General features: G+C 40.0%; 1 protein-coding gene and 1 pseudogene across 7 annotated transcripts in view; one reads left to right on the top strand and one right to left on the bottom strand.

Moving 5' to 3' along the window:
• Positions 1-8,079: 8,079 nt before the first annotated feature.
• LOC140640181 (fibroblast growth factor 2 pseudogene) lies at positions 8,080-8,931 on the top strand (annotated as a pseudogene).
• A 30-nt stretch (positions 8,932-8,961) lies between these two features.
• LOC140640180 (nucleoside diphosphate-linked moiety X motif 6-like) overlaps positions 8,962-14,916 on the bottom strand; it is an 84,363-nt gene continuing 78,408 nt past the window's right edge. For 5 of the 7 annotated variants that reach the window (XR_012036850.1, XR_012036851.1, XR_012036852.1 and 2 more), the window contains 2 exons: positions 13,746-13,800; positions 9,299-9,381 (listed from right to left, as the gene is read on the bottom strand). Coding sequence is in view for 1 of the 7 variants with exons in the window: in XM_072839110.1 (XP_072695211.1) it covers positions 8,987-9,381; positions 13,746-13,800 (450 nt within the window). In the remaining 6 variants the exon portion in view is untranslated. Of the gene's footprint in view, positions 9,382-13,745; positions 13,801-14,916 lie in introns of all 7 variants that reach the window. The other 2 variants (XM_072839110.1, XR_012036853.1) reach the window with 2 other exon arrangements.

The following is a 14,916-nucleotide window of genomic DNA, read 5'->3' as shown; positions in this document are numbered from 1 at the left end:
ATGTGAGACAAGATTCCATCCAAATCCTAGAGAACATAGGCAACACCCTTTCTGAACTCAGCCACAGTAACTTCTTGCAAGATACATCCACGAAGGCAAAAGAAACAAAAGCAAAAATGAACTATTGGGACTTGGGACTTCATCAAGATAAGGAGCTTTTGCACAGCAAAGGATACAGTCAACAAAACTCAAAGACAACCTACAGAATGGGAGAAGATATTTGCAAATGACGTATCAGATAAAGGGCTAGTTTCCAAGATCTATAAAGAACTTATTAAACTCAACACCAAAGAAACAAACAATCCAATCATGAAATGGACAAAAGACATGAAGAGAAATCTCACAGAGGAAGACATAGACATGGCCAACACGCACATGAGAAAATGCTCTGCATCACTTGCCATCAGGGAAATACAAATCAAAACCACAATGAGATACCACCTCACACCAGTGAGAATAGGGAAAATTAACAAGGCAGGAAACCAAAAATGTTGGAGAGGATGCGGAGAAAAGGGAACCCTTTTACACTGTTGGTGGGAATGTGAACTGGTGCAGCTGCTCTGGAAAACTGTGGAGGTTCCTCAAAGAGTTAAAAATAGACCTGCCCTACAACCCAGCAATTGCACTGCTGGGGATTTACACCAAAGATACAGATGCAATGAAACGCCGGGACACCTGCATCCTGATGTTTCTAGCAGCAATGTCCACAATAGCCAAACTGTGGAAGGAGCCTCAGTGTCCATCGAAAGATGAATGGATAAATAAGATGTGGTTGATGTATACAATGGAATATTACTCAGCTATTAGAAATGACAAATACCCACTGTTTGCCTCAACGTGGATGGAACTGGAGGGTATTATGCTGAGTGAAATGAGTCAATGGGAGAAGGACAAACATTATATGTTCTCATTCATTTGGGGAATACAAATAATAGTGAAAGGGAATAGAAGGGAAGGGAGAAGAAATGGGTAGGAAGTATCAGAAAGGGAGACAGAACATAAAGACTCCTAACTCTGGGAAACGAACTAGGAGTGGTGGAAGGGGAGGAGGGTGGGGGTGAATGGGTGATGGGCACTGAGGGGGGCACTTGACGGGATGAGCACTGGGTGTTATTCTGTATGTTGGCAAATTGAACACCAATAAAAAATAAATTTATTATTAAAAAAATAAAAAATAAACAAAAAAATAAAGCTTGATTTTATAAACATAAAAAAAATTTAAGAGTTTTGTGTCACAGGAATTTAAACAGTGGCAATATACATAGCTTTGCAGGTTCGAGTTCTCCAACAAATTAAAATCAAATAATTGGAAATGTTTTCAATATGGAAAATATACAAATGAGATAAATGGCAGAGACCTCTTATGAGCAATGTTTCATTACTTGCAGATTATCATTAGATAATTTCAGAACCTAAACAGACTCTCAATATTCAGACTTCTTTTCCTGTATTTTACATTTAATATCTCCCTACCTATATTCCAGAGTCAAAGTACTTGACCAAAAGGCATTTAGCTTTATGGCAAAAGTTATCCATCTGCAGTTACTACTTTCAAGGACTTGACAACAATGCTGATGTGATCTGCTAGTTCCCTTTTGAACAACGTGCAATAATTTATGCCAACCCTGTATAAAGTCATACAGGTAACAAAAAAAGAAACAATTATGCACAGTTCAATAGATGTATAATGTTGTGTTGTTTTCCCAGTCTAAAAATTAACCAGTGAAACATAATTTATCAACTATACTTGACTTGGTTTCAGGAAAACCGCATCTGAGAACTACATCACTGTCCTTATCTCATCCTCAGTCATTGGTGGGAATTTTATAGGCCACCATGCTATTTATTTTGTGGATAGTAATAGTAAATGAACGAAGACAGACTTCCTCAGAATTGGTAATAAACGCTGGCCCCGACTCTTCCCATTTTTCAGGTACAACCAAATCTTTGCATAAATCAGTAGGTCAAATGAACCTAAATTGGGGATAAGATCATTAAACTATTTTTTAAAACAAACAACTATTCAAAAACAACTATTTTTTGAAAGGTACAACTATCCTTGCTGTCTCCCTCACATGTGAGCCACCTATCATGTCAGAAAAGCTAGTTTAGCTTGATCTCTAATCAGTTATATTAGCTAATTGCATTTCTTCAATGGAAATTTTAGTACAGAAAATACTGTACTCCTTTTTATTTAATGAAAAAACTCGAGTTTTTTTTTTTTTCAAAGAGAAAAACCATTAAAGATATTTGCAGAAAGTATATAATTAATCACGAGGCAGCATGAATCTAAGCCAGAGAAAGAGAACATCTTGGTTCTGTGACCGCTGTATCCCAATGCCCAGAACCGTGTCAGGCATACCGTAGGCATTTAGGGTATATCTGATGAATGAAGGAGTAACTAAGCTAGAAAAGAAAGACACAGTTATACCTGTAAGTCTTGATTATATACAAGGAAATGTGTAGAAAATAAAAGTAATGGAAGAAATTACATCAAAATATTCAGGAGTACTGTAGGAAACTTTCATTCTTTCCCTATTCAGCACTTGTAAATAAATGCAACCAGCATTACTTTAGATTCATGACGTTTTTCTCACTTATATACCATGACATGGATAATTAAGAAAAAATTCAACAAAACTAATTCTTAAATAGCTTAGTCTTTCCACAACAAATCTGAACCAACGTGAAGTCATATAATACTTACAAGAGACTTTCAACAGCGGCAGAAACGTCACGGTAGCTGTGATCTGTCGGATCTCATCCTGGATAGCCTTCTGAGACTTTTCTTCTGCGTGTGCTACTGAAGAAACCAAATGAGTTGATTCATTTTAAGTTTTAACAAGTTATTTAAAACACTGGTAAGATTATTTGTTTGATTAAATGCTTCAAAACTCAAATTAAGTAATGCATTCAAAAGGAATTTTTAAAAAACGATTATAATTTCATTTATTATTCCAGTTTTTAAGGCTGATCTTAGTATCAGGTCATTAAATAACAGATGACTAGAAAACCTGCCAAGTGCTTCAACTCAGGAAACATTCAGCATATTGTAAAATAAAGATAACAAGTAGTATCTAAGATCTTTAATTGGCATAATCATTTTGGCATTTTTAGTAATACCTAAATGTCTAATTCTGTAGTGCTTCAAATAAGATGTTATATCAAGTTGTTTTTATAATTAAACATTTTCTAAAATAGACCAAAGGCTTCAGGAACAAACTACATATCATTATGAGAGAGGGTTCTGAGTTTACAAGTAAGCATGCCTAGGACAATGCTAAGAATTAGCATTTAATGAGGGGCATTTCCCATCCAGAGGATCTAAGAACTTCAGTTAAGAGTGTCTTAGGAAGTTCATAGCATTAAATGAAATACAGTAGATCTGCAGATCAAGCTAGGAGAAAGTCTAGGATAATACTTCATGGTTAAAAGTACCTTGACACAATTCATAAAATGGCCCACCTAATACATCATGTGTAGCTTACATATAGCACCATAAATACTAAAGGTTGAAATGTATGGATTTTAGACTAAGGGCAATTATGTTAAGAGTACACTATACAAGTCCATAATAGGCACGACTCTTTTGTGAGCACAGTTTGAGAGTCTAATTCTTCTCCACGGGAGATGAAAGATTGAATCTAACATAGTTAGAAACAAACTACTTATACGAAACTAGTTCGATATAGTTAGAACTCATTTAGTCAAGAAACAAGTTTTGGAAAAAAAAATCTATGAAAGTGGAAGCAATTTAATTCATACTTGCCTGTCATCTTTTGCAGTCTTGTCGCACTCAATATCAAACTGCCACCTTTCCAGGACTTCATCGCTTTCAATATTTGAGATGACTACCACCAGTTTCTGAACTGAACACTTGTATAACCAACCTGCAATACATAACAAGGCATCTTTTATGGTTCACTGCATTCCAAAGTAACTCTTCCTAGGTCTCACTTTCTACCCTTAGCAAATTCCTGCCACTGGTATTTTGGAACTCCTCCAACCTATACAGAAAACTTGCCTCACAATAACCTAGCTCCCATTTTCCAATTCTCAGTATCTGTACCAGATGTAGCTAGTACTGAAGGCTAAGGACAGAGTAGTGAACATGCAGTATACTCTAATCCAAGGTAAACTGCAGAAGATGAGCATTAATCTAATCACTGCAGCAATAAATGTAAAATTTTAATTGTAATAAATGCTAAGAAGGTGCAGTGTGTGATCCAATAAGAGAATATAGGAAAATTTGACTCAGGGAATTCTCACTTGACTTCAGTTCTGCAAGTAAATACCATTAAATATGCAAAAGGTTACAGAGATCGAACAATTTGCCTCTAAGAAGAGCAATTCCTCCATTCTAAATAAAAGGGACAGATTAAATAGGGAGGTCTACATACAACTGAGGTGAAATGTCATCAGTGTAGTCTTAAAGGAGACAACCTAAAAACCAGTAGCTTAGGCAGGGCTTGCTTCTTCATCAAATGAAGGTGACATAGATTCTTAGTTACTTCTACATTTCAGGCTAAATAATCTGAGTATAGCCCTGGGTGATTTAGTCCTGAAGATGATAAAAATACAATTAATAGAATTTAAAAAATAAAGCCTCTTGAAACAAAATATATATGACTCAGGAATTTAAAAAAAATTACTGTAATGTTTTTTTGGAACTAGTTTTGGAAGGTCAAATGAGGAGCCAGGGAGAAACATCCTATAACACAGAAAAATTAGAAGTGAGACTCCTAAGTAGAGAAAAACATGGGGGGAAAAAAGAGTAGATGGAGAACAAGTATTCATTCAACAAGTATTCAGTAATTTCTTAAGCTAAGAAAAAACAATGAGTGTTCAGATAGAAATGGCTAACTTACTGGCAGGATTTTAACAAAGACAAATGAAGACAGTAAGACATTAGAAAACTTTATTAGGTACTCTATTAGTAGTATTTTTTTTTTTTAAGTTTAGTTCCCAGGCTAGATCCAATTTCATTTTGTTTTATTATAAAATAATGATGGTTTTAATCACTAGACAGCTATAGAAAACATATCATGTTAAAAATATATAGTGGATTTCTCTCCAATAATAAACACCATCATAGTTATGTAAAATTCCAACTTGCTCCACCTGGCTACACGAAATGCAAAAATCAAAGGGAGTTGATAGAGACTGTTTTGTGAAGCCAGATCAGATTCCTAACATCAACGTATTTAACCCACTCAAAATGTGGTAGGGAAGAGTGGACTTTCTTTCAACTTATTATTTGCTTCCTTCGGATTGAGAATCACTATGAGATTGCAGTGTTTTACACCTCTTTGTATAGAGCTGAAAAATGAACACCAAGATGCCAGAAATTACGGGTCCAAGAAGGCCTGCAAAACTCAAAATGGTTTTCAACAATTAAATACCTTTCAGTTGTTCCACTACATTATTGAGTTATTTTATGAGCTCAGGATCAGTTGTTACAAGCAAGGTGAGTCCGTATTTCTGCACTCCAGTAGAGGTTTCAGATGGATATATGCCACGCTGGTATAAAATGCTGTTGATGCCAAATGCTGAAAACAAAAGGAATGTTAAAGTCATTTTCACTTTGCAACTCTGGAAAATAAAACCTATTTAGATGTGGCTACGGTTTCATTCATGGTATCAAACCGAAAAAGCTAAATGTACGTTTGTGGGTGTCTTGGTGAAAGCAGGGTAGGTGAAAAGTGCCACTGAAAATCCTTAAAAATGTTGCTTCTAAGTGAAAAGAACACGATACCTGCGTTTATGCAGGAATAAAAATGCCAAACTGCATTAACCTAGTGTCAAAGTAGAACTACAAGCTCAGGGTAATGCAAGCCCCAATTCAGGTTATGTGACCGCAGGGTGCTGAAACAGGCTTTTGCGTCTGGATTAGCAACTGATGAACCGGTCCGATGCTCCAGAGCAAGCCTCTCCCTCACTTTTCCCTCCTCTTCTCCTGCCGGCGTCTATCAGAGGGTACAAACATGGCCTGGTCCAGGACAGAGTTTCCTAAATCTGGTCCATGGTTGTCAGTACCGGAATCAAAGCTTGGTGGATGGGCTGTTCAAAGTGTACTGGGGCTCCACCGCTCGGGGTGGTGCCGGGGCTGGGAAGCGGGTGGGACCCGCAGTTTCCCGCAAGGATGCTGGTGCAGGGGCGCGGCGCGAGGCAGGCCGCGGCAGCACCTGGGCTTCCCGCTCCCCCAGGAGCAAGGCGCCTAGATTAGATTCTCCAGCCAGGCGGGCGCTGGAGCAGAGCCGCCCCCCACCCCCGGCCCCCGCCTCCAGGGCCGCTGGCCTCAGCTGTCCCCGCCCTCTGGCCTGCGCGAGGGGGACTCACAGAAGAACTCGGCCACGATTTCCGCCTCCCGCGCAGGGCGATGCCTTGCTCCCGGGAGAGCTGCAGCGCCATGGCCAGGCCTACGCACGAGGGAGCGGCTGCGGCCCGGCAGACGGCGACGCCACAGCCTCCAACGGTTCCCGCCACTCGTTTGGAAAGTAACGACGCTGCTCCCCGGGCCCTCCGCGCAGGCGCGACGAGCCTCTCGGCCCACCCAGCGCCAGGCTCCTGGCTCGCCCGAGAGGGGCGCCTCGCGCAGGCGCAGTGGGTAGGCGTGGTCAGGCACTTCGGGGTCGTCGGGGCTCGTAAGGGTCCGGCCGGGCACCTGTACTTGCGGTCGCGGGGCTGAGCTGGGGCGGGACGCCGGCTCCCGAGGCCTGCGGAGTGAGCGGCCCAGGATCCCAGTTCGTCAGTTTCAAAGCTATTTTCCTTCCTTTTTTTTTCAAAGCTATTTTCGAATCCCTCTTAAATTATGAAGGACTTGGCCTCATCTGCTTTTGCTCCTTTCTTTCTCACCAAAATCTATTCCATATATCTTCTTGCAAAATATTCATTTTAATCTCATCTCCTTATTCCCTCTTCCCTGGTTGCCTATTGATTTCTTCTTCAGCTGAACTGCTGGTCCATTTTCATTCATCTACGTTATTACTGATTTCTAGTCCTGGTTCCTATCACTTTCAATGAACACCTGATTTTGACATCCCGGTGACTTTGGGTTTTGGTGTATTCTCCCATTCTCCACTCCCAGATGCAAGAGTGTTTCTTATTTATTCATTGTCTACTTATTCAATAACTGTTTATTGATTGTTATGCCAACCACCATGCTAGGCACTACAAAAAGAGTGATGAACTACACAGACAGTCCTTTCCTTCAAGGGCTCTCAAATTGTGTATCTCTTCAGAGATATTTCAAAACTGCTTCATCCAAGCAGTTCTTGGTACTTCCCCTTATACCTTAGATGCCTTGCGCAGTAGTCAGAATTCAAAGATGATCTCCAGGAGCACAGCTCCCAGGCCTCGAGCCCGGGCGCAGCTCCCCGGCCCCGAGTGCAGCTCCCCGAGCCCGCGCGCAGCTCCCCGAGCCCGAGTGCAGTTCCCCGAGCCCGAGTGCAGCTCCTCGGCCCGCGCGCAGCTCCTCGGCCCGCGCGCAGCTCCCCGAGCCCGAGTGCAGCTCCCCGGCCCCGAGTGCAGCTCCCCGGCCCCGAGTGCAGCTCCCCGCTCCGAGTGCAGCTCCCCGAGCCCGAGTGCAGCTCCCCGGCCCCGAGTGCAGCTCCCCGCTCCGAGTGCAGCTCCCCGAGCCCGAGTGCAGCTCCCCGAGCCCGAGTGCAGCTCCCCGCTCCGAGTGCAGCTCCCCGAGCCCGAGTGCAGCTCCCCGGCCCCGAGTGCAGCTCCCCGAGCCCGAGTGCAGCTCCCCGGCCCCGAGTGCAGCTCCCCGGCCCCGAGTGCAGCTCCCCGAGCCCGAGTGCAGCTCCCCGGCCCCGAGTGCAGCTCCCCGCGCTCAGCTCCCGGGCCCCGCGCCCAGCTCACGGCTCGCGCGCCAGGGCAGCTGGCGAGGGGAGCTGCAGGACCGCGCGAGGCTGGGGGCCCGCGGGCGCTGCCGCGCGCTGCCGGGCGGGAGGCTGGAGGGCCGGGGGCATGGCCGCGCCCCGGACCGGGTCGGCCCGGGCCCGGGGGCGGCGGCGGCTCCTCGCGCGGCTCTGGGGGCGCGGACACCCCGGCAGAGCCCCCCCGGGGTGGGGCATGGCAGCCGGGAGCATCACCACGCTGCCCGCCCTGCCGGCGCCTTCCCGCCCGGCCACTTCAAGGACCCCAAGAGGCTGTACTGCAAAAACGGGGGCTTCTTCCTGCGGATGCACCCCGAGGGCCGGGTGGACGGGGTCGGGGAGAAGAGCGATCCTCACGTCAAATTGCAACTTCAAGTAGAAGAGAGAGGCGTTGTGTCCGTCAGAGGAGTATGTGCAAATCGCTATCCTGCTACGAAGGAAGATGGAAGGTTACTGGCTTCTCAATGTGTTACCGACGAGTGCTTCTTTTTTGAACGATTGCAATCTAAGACCTACAATACTTACCGGTGAAGGAAATGCTCCAGTCGGTATGTGGCGCTGGAACGAACTGGGCAGTATAAACTTGGACCAAAAACAGGACCTGGGCAGAACGCTATACCTTTTCTTCCAATGTCTGCTAAGAGCTGATCTAAATGGCAGCATCTGATCTCATTTCACATGAAAGAAGACGTATATTTTAAAAATTTGTTAATGAAAGAAAAAAATGTGTACAGTTATCTGCTCGGTTTGGATAAATGGTCAGATAACCTTTTATCTAAGAGTAAATATTTAATCATTGCCTTACTAAAGAAAAGGTAACAAAAATGCCTGGAAAATGTATAGACTTCCACCTTTTATATTGCATTTGCCTTTATCTAGTAAAGCTTACTTAGAGCTACACTCTCTTCCTTACATTTGCTTCATTTGAAAAGAGGCTTTTAAAATTTGCACATTTTCTTCAAGTAAGTTTTCTTCGTGTAAATTATACTCTGAGAAAATTAAAATCAGATATTTAGTTAACCCCAAATGTCCACTACTTTTTATAATATGGCACACATTATTCTGCACGTACTTAAGATTTTTTAAAATATGCAAATATGGATTTAATCCATTCCTGTCATAGTTCTGTAATTGTCTGTCAGTTCCTTGTGATAGAGTTTATAGAACAAGCCTGTGTAAACTGGAAGTTCTTCCGTGGTGAAATCAATCTTGTCAAACCCTTCTCTGTACCCATAGAGCAGCAGCCTAGCGACTCTGCTGGTGATGGGAGTTGTATTTTCAGTCTTGATCAGGTCATGGAGATCCATCCATTCACACCTTAAGCATTCATGCTGGCAAAAATTTATGGTGAATGAATATGGCTTTAAGCGACAGATGATATACATATCTGACTTCCCAAAAGCTCCAGGATTGGTGTGCTGTTGCCGAATGCTCAGGAGGGACTTGAACTCTGATTTTATACCAGTCTCTTCAAAAACTTCTCGAACTGCTGTGTCTCCTACATAAAAGATAGGAGTACAAATCAGTAAGGATCACATTTTGAGAATTTTAATCACCAAAGATTTTCAGATAAAGTAGCACTATCCAAAGGTTGAAAAGCAAAACTTCAACATAAACTCTTTGCCTTCTGGACATCCTGAAATACTAAAGTATTTTCTTACAACTATACATCTTAGAAGCTTTTGAAATAGCGAATATTTCTTTGGCTGCTATTTGTAGGCTTACCCACCTGGTATGTATATTTTGGGGGTCACATTTTAATCTCTTTTGACTCTATTTCCCAAAAGTTGAAAACACAGGTTCTTGCCGTTAACACTCTTACATATTTCTTCATTATTTCCTGTTTGTGATCATCCATCAAAACTGCCTAAATTTATACATATCAGTATTGAGAAAAATTGATTCATTCTTCCTCACAAAAGTCTGTAGAGCTGCAGAATGTACTGAGCTGTGAAAAGTTCAAAACCTTCCTGGTGATCTTGGGTGGGACTGTCAAGCCTCTAAAGTCATAGAAGAGTTTCATTTATAACCATTTTGTTATGGTCCCCTAATTATTCTGTCAGGGGAATCCCAGTAGTAATTTTTGGCATTCCCTTTCGTTTCTTGAGATTCCAAAGAACTATTTTATCAAAAGTGTCAAAAAAGAAAAGAAAAGAAAAGCTTGCAATTTACAGAATTTTATAATACAACATGGATTTCACATTTTATAAGGTTGATTTTTCAATATTATGCAAATTTCTGGGACAGGATTTTGATCACCATTAATATTTCTGTGGTTGCTTTTTCTGAATCTCCAGAAGAACCCCCTAAATGGGCTTTCTCTAATTTTGTGATGCTTTGTCAGTGTCTCCTAAAGTGTTTATGAGAAACTCTTTAAAAAGCTGCCTTCTTTGCTAGGTTTGCTTAGAAGCTTCCCAATTTCACAATTGTCACAGGCATAGATTTTTGTTCAAACACCTCTATTCAGTGCTTCTATTTCCTTGTTTGTCAAATAGAAAATTATACTGGTGAAGAATAGGTAAGGAAGAAGAAATCAAGGGAAAACATCTCAATTTTCCTGTAGTTGGACTATTGCCTTGTCTTAACAATTGCCTGCATAAGCTCATGTTTGTTTTCTAAGAAACAGCTATAGCAATATGCACAGGAAAAACAAAGTGTTCTAAAATGTAAGACATTTGTCCACCATTTTGAATTACATGCTGACTTCCCCTTGAGATTTTCCATAGATTAAACATGGTTTGAAATTACTGTTTTAAACTAAAAACATTTAAAAAAAGAATTTATGTGAATAAAAGGAGAATCTTCCTTAAGAAAGATAATCTTCAGCTGGGAATACAATAGATGTTTATTAAATTTGTTACAGGTTGTGTCACTAGTCTTAAGTGAAATCAGCAAATGACATTTACAATTTAACTATTGTTGAAATGTTTACTCTGTCAGCACTTTTAAAAAAATAACCATGGGGGTTCCGTTAAACTCTTACTACCACTAATCAAGAATTTGGCATTTCAGTCAGAATCTAGCCTTTTTTATATATCATGGAGGCACAGGACAGACTAGTGAGTGAATCTACCCTACTCAGCAGTCACTTGAGCTGTTGATTAGAAATCAGCACTGCCTGGGTAGTTTGATCAGTTTAACTTGAATCAACATATTATGGACTAGACTAAACATTGATTGGGTATATAAGTGCTTTTGCATCCAGGGTATGAGTGACTCCTTCCTCCTCAAAATGGAAATCTTTACTCCACAGCTTTTTTGCCATGAATTTAAATTTTGTTATCCAGATAAACTGCTTTATTCTGTTGTACCTTTATTTTAACATACTGTAAGCTCAAGTGAAATAACATTTACTATTTTATATGTTTAAGGAACATAGGAAAAACCAAGAAGTTTTCGTTTTTTTTGCTGACTGAGAGATATGTTTAAATATGTCACAGTATTTTTGTTTAGTTACAGGACAGTGGAATGGAGTTTATTTTGTTATTTCTAGTTTGTAATATTTAACAATAGGGTTAGGTTGAAATAAAATAGGAAAAACTGCAGAATGTGGATTTCCCTGGTGTTTCCCTCTGATTCTGGTGCACTGATGAGCTCTGAACAGACCCCCTGCTGCTTTCTGGTCCTTTGACCATGCAGGAGATTCTCTTCCTGTCGATGGTAATGATGATATTTTAGAAAGGCAATTTCTCTGTTTTTAACCTTGTAGATACTTTTGTACTATTACGGTATTATATTAAAGCCTGAAGATTGTATTCTATTTTGTATATGCCCTCCCTTAATATTTTAAGTGCTTCATTTACCTAGTATTATCAAAGAATGAAGGATTCCAAACAAACGTGTTTCCCAGTTAACTAGAGTTTACTACTCAAGAGCTAATAGGAATGTGTGCACATTTGTGATGGTTGTATTCCTAAAATATATACACTCCTAAATACAGAGTTTAAAGAAAATAATTTCAATACTTAGGTAATTTGGCTCATCCTCAAGGATAATCTGTTGTGTTGTAAGACAGAAATGCTCTAATATGGACATAGTCTCCAGAATTCTATTGTCAGTTATCATTTCTAGCTGCTTTCAGGGTTTTATCAGTTCTAAGGGAAAGCTTTAATTTACATACTCCTAAGCTATATGATGAATGCGAGCTGCTTTTCTTGTAACTCCTCATGGTTGAGGTATATATATGCTCTCTAGATAGGTAGGGTTGTTGTGTCAACCACAAATACTTAATTCAGAATTCACTACTTTTTCTGTTTGTTTTTGTTTTTGTTTTTTAATTTGGACTTGAAGTGTTCTGGAGTACACTTAAACCTAAAATCATGTATACTTGGCTTGAAAATGTGTTCTTCATTTGCATTTAAATATAAGTAAACCGAAAATTCACAAGATCCATAAAAACTCAAAAGGAAAAAGTCAATTCATTTGAGAAGGCAAGATGCAGAGGAGGAAGCTAACCATACTTCCTGTAGCCTAATTTTTGCCCACTATGGATTGGGTAAGGATGTAAGACATAAATTTAACTAGTTTACACACACTCTCATATATCACATAAGGATAGTATGAAATAATTAGGTGTTCCAAAATAAGTGGCCCCCTCTTTCACTACTTGCACCACCACAAAATCTGTTATTTCAACAGAAGACCTAAGCAATGGAATCGAAGCAGAAGATCCTTAAGTACCTAAAGGCCAAAATTTGCTATGGACATATCTCAGTGTAGTAAATTTACTTATGGTTTGTTAGGAGTTGGCTATTTACTGTTTATAGGGCATTTTCATCTGTGTAACATTTTTAAAAAATCATGTTTCAAATATATATACATTTTAAAATATTTATAAAGAACCTAGGAAGTTGCCTTTATATATAAATGTTGGCTAAGTAGGCGACATGCATATGGAGGAAAAAAATTATGGAGAAATAATACTGAGATCAAATGAGGCATCTTGATTTATTATGATAATGCAGACTGCATTTGACCCAGTCAAGGGTCAGGAATAGGTAGGAAAACTCTGTCTTTATTCTTTCTTCTATTTACTGTAAAATCAGTAACACATGAAGAGTTCTTAGCTTATTTCACATTTCCCTGTTTGAAATATTGAGCTCAGGAAGTTGTTTTAGGGAGTTCATTAAGACTTTCTTGTAGGAGACATTTTACTAAGTTTTGACTTCCTGACTATTTAAAATAAATAGTAGATAAAGAGGAGAATTAAGTCACTACTGCTCTATAGGTGACTTTATAAATACTTATTTTGAGGTTCATTTAAAAGTTACTGTTCATCCTTGTGGGGTGAAATGGTCAAGAATTTGTGTTTTCTTATAGTTTAATTCCAGTAACAATATTAGTCAAATCCAAAATAACCCTTGATTGCTAAAATTTTCTAATGTATATGCAAAGCTTTTTATTTCTTTTTAAAAATATTTTATTTATTTATTCACGAGACACACACACCCACAGAGAGAGAGAGAGAGAGAGACGCAGAGACACAGGTGGAGAGAGAAGCAGGCTGATGGGGGACTCCATCCCAGAATTCCAGAATCATGCCCTGGGCCAAAGGGAGGCGCTAAACCGCTGAGCCACACAGGGATCCCCAAAGCTTTTTATTTCAAACAAATTAACCTAGGAGCAATTCTAAACAGAATAGGTGTTGTGCTCCTAATGGTATTTTTTATACTAGTGGGGTAAGTTGTAATATTACAAGTTTTGCTGCTAATTTTGTAGTAGCTCTGAAGTAACCTCTCTGAAATTTCTCAGTATAAACCAGTTAAAAATTTTTAAATCTTATTTTCAGCTATAGAGCAAAAAAGTAAACACAAATTTCCTGAGCATATTCAAGCCAGTTAAAAATATGTAAGGTGTACACACCAATATCTTCTCCAGGCTCTGACAGGCCTCCTGGAAACTTCCATATATTTTTCAACTGCAATATAAAGTCAGGAAATAAAGTTAACATAGCTTCATTCACTAACACACACATGGAGACTGCACAAAATCCACCCATAATTGGTCAAGAGGCTGAGAATTTACTTTTTGGTAATTGCATGCAAATTTCTTTTACCTTCCTTTCACACTCCACCCTTTCTTCTTCTTGGGGGAAACTGGTAACTTAGTAAATATTTCCCTATTTTTTTCTTCAGGAAATAGAAGTGGTTTTGTTTGATTTATGTGATAAATTCTGTTTGAATGAAACAGTGGAGGGAAACATCTACTGAGTTTGTGTAATTTTTAAAATTTTGCTGCTAGTTAACTATTAACAGGGGAATCATACAGATGCTGCTATAAATAAGTAGAAAGTACAGTATAAATTTAATAACTAAAGTATGCTATTTTTAATTTTCACACTTATTTTTCTATATTGTATGTCTAATCAGATTTCTCTTGTTCTGTGTTAATGATTTTATGTACAAATCTAATTGCTTTTCATGGGTAGTATGAATAAATTTGATTAGTATAAGTTTGCATTGTTTTTTGTGTGTATCATTTCATTTTTTGGTGGACAGGGACACAGGCAGAGGGAGAAGCAGGCTCCGTGCAGGGAGCCTGATGTGGGACTCACGCCCTGAGCCGAAGGCAGTGCTAAACCGCTGAGGCACCGGGGCTGCCCTGGACTAACTTTTAGAGGCACATCCCTAGCACAGAGCTCAAGCATCCCTCTCAAGCGAAGCAGCTGAACAGAACAAGCTTCCCCCACTCAGGTTTTCCACCTAGTCACTGAGTTCCAAAAGGCTAAATTCAGCTGCCACCACTCAGAGGCAAATGGGGAGATAATATACCCTTAAAGTTCTTTGTTAGTAATCTAGCATGTAAGTAGGGATATTTACTGTTTTCTCCCGCTGGTTTTATGAATCTAGAGTTTAGGATTATTCATTCAATCAACAAATAATTGAATATTTTGTGCCAGGTAAATAGACCAAGAAACCCAGAGCTCATGGAAACAGATAATGGACAGATAATAACACAAAATGTAAGGTATATCAGACACTGATAGTTGCTTAAGAGAGAAACAGTAGAGGAAGATAGGAAATGTGGGGGTTGG

The sequence above is a fragment of the Canis lupus genome, chromosome 9, assembly GCF_048164855.1.
Source record: "Canis lupus baileyi chromosome 9, mCanLup2.hap1, whole genome shotgun sequence".
NCBI lineage: Eukaryota > Metazoa > Chordata > Mammalia > Carnivora > Canidae > Canis > Canis lupus.
This window is presented reverse-complemented; position numbering and strand designations above follow the sequence as displayed.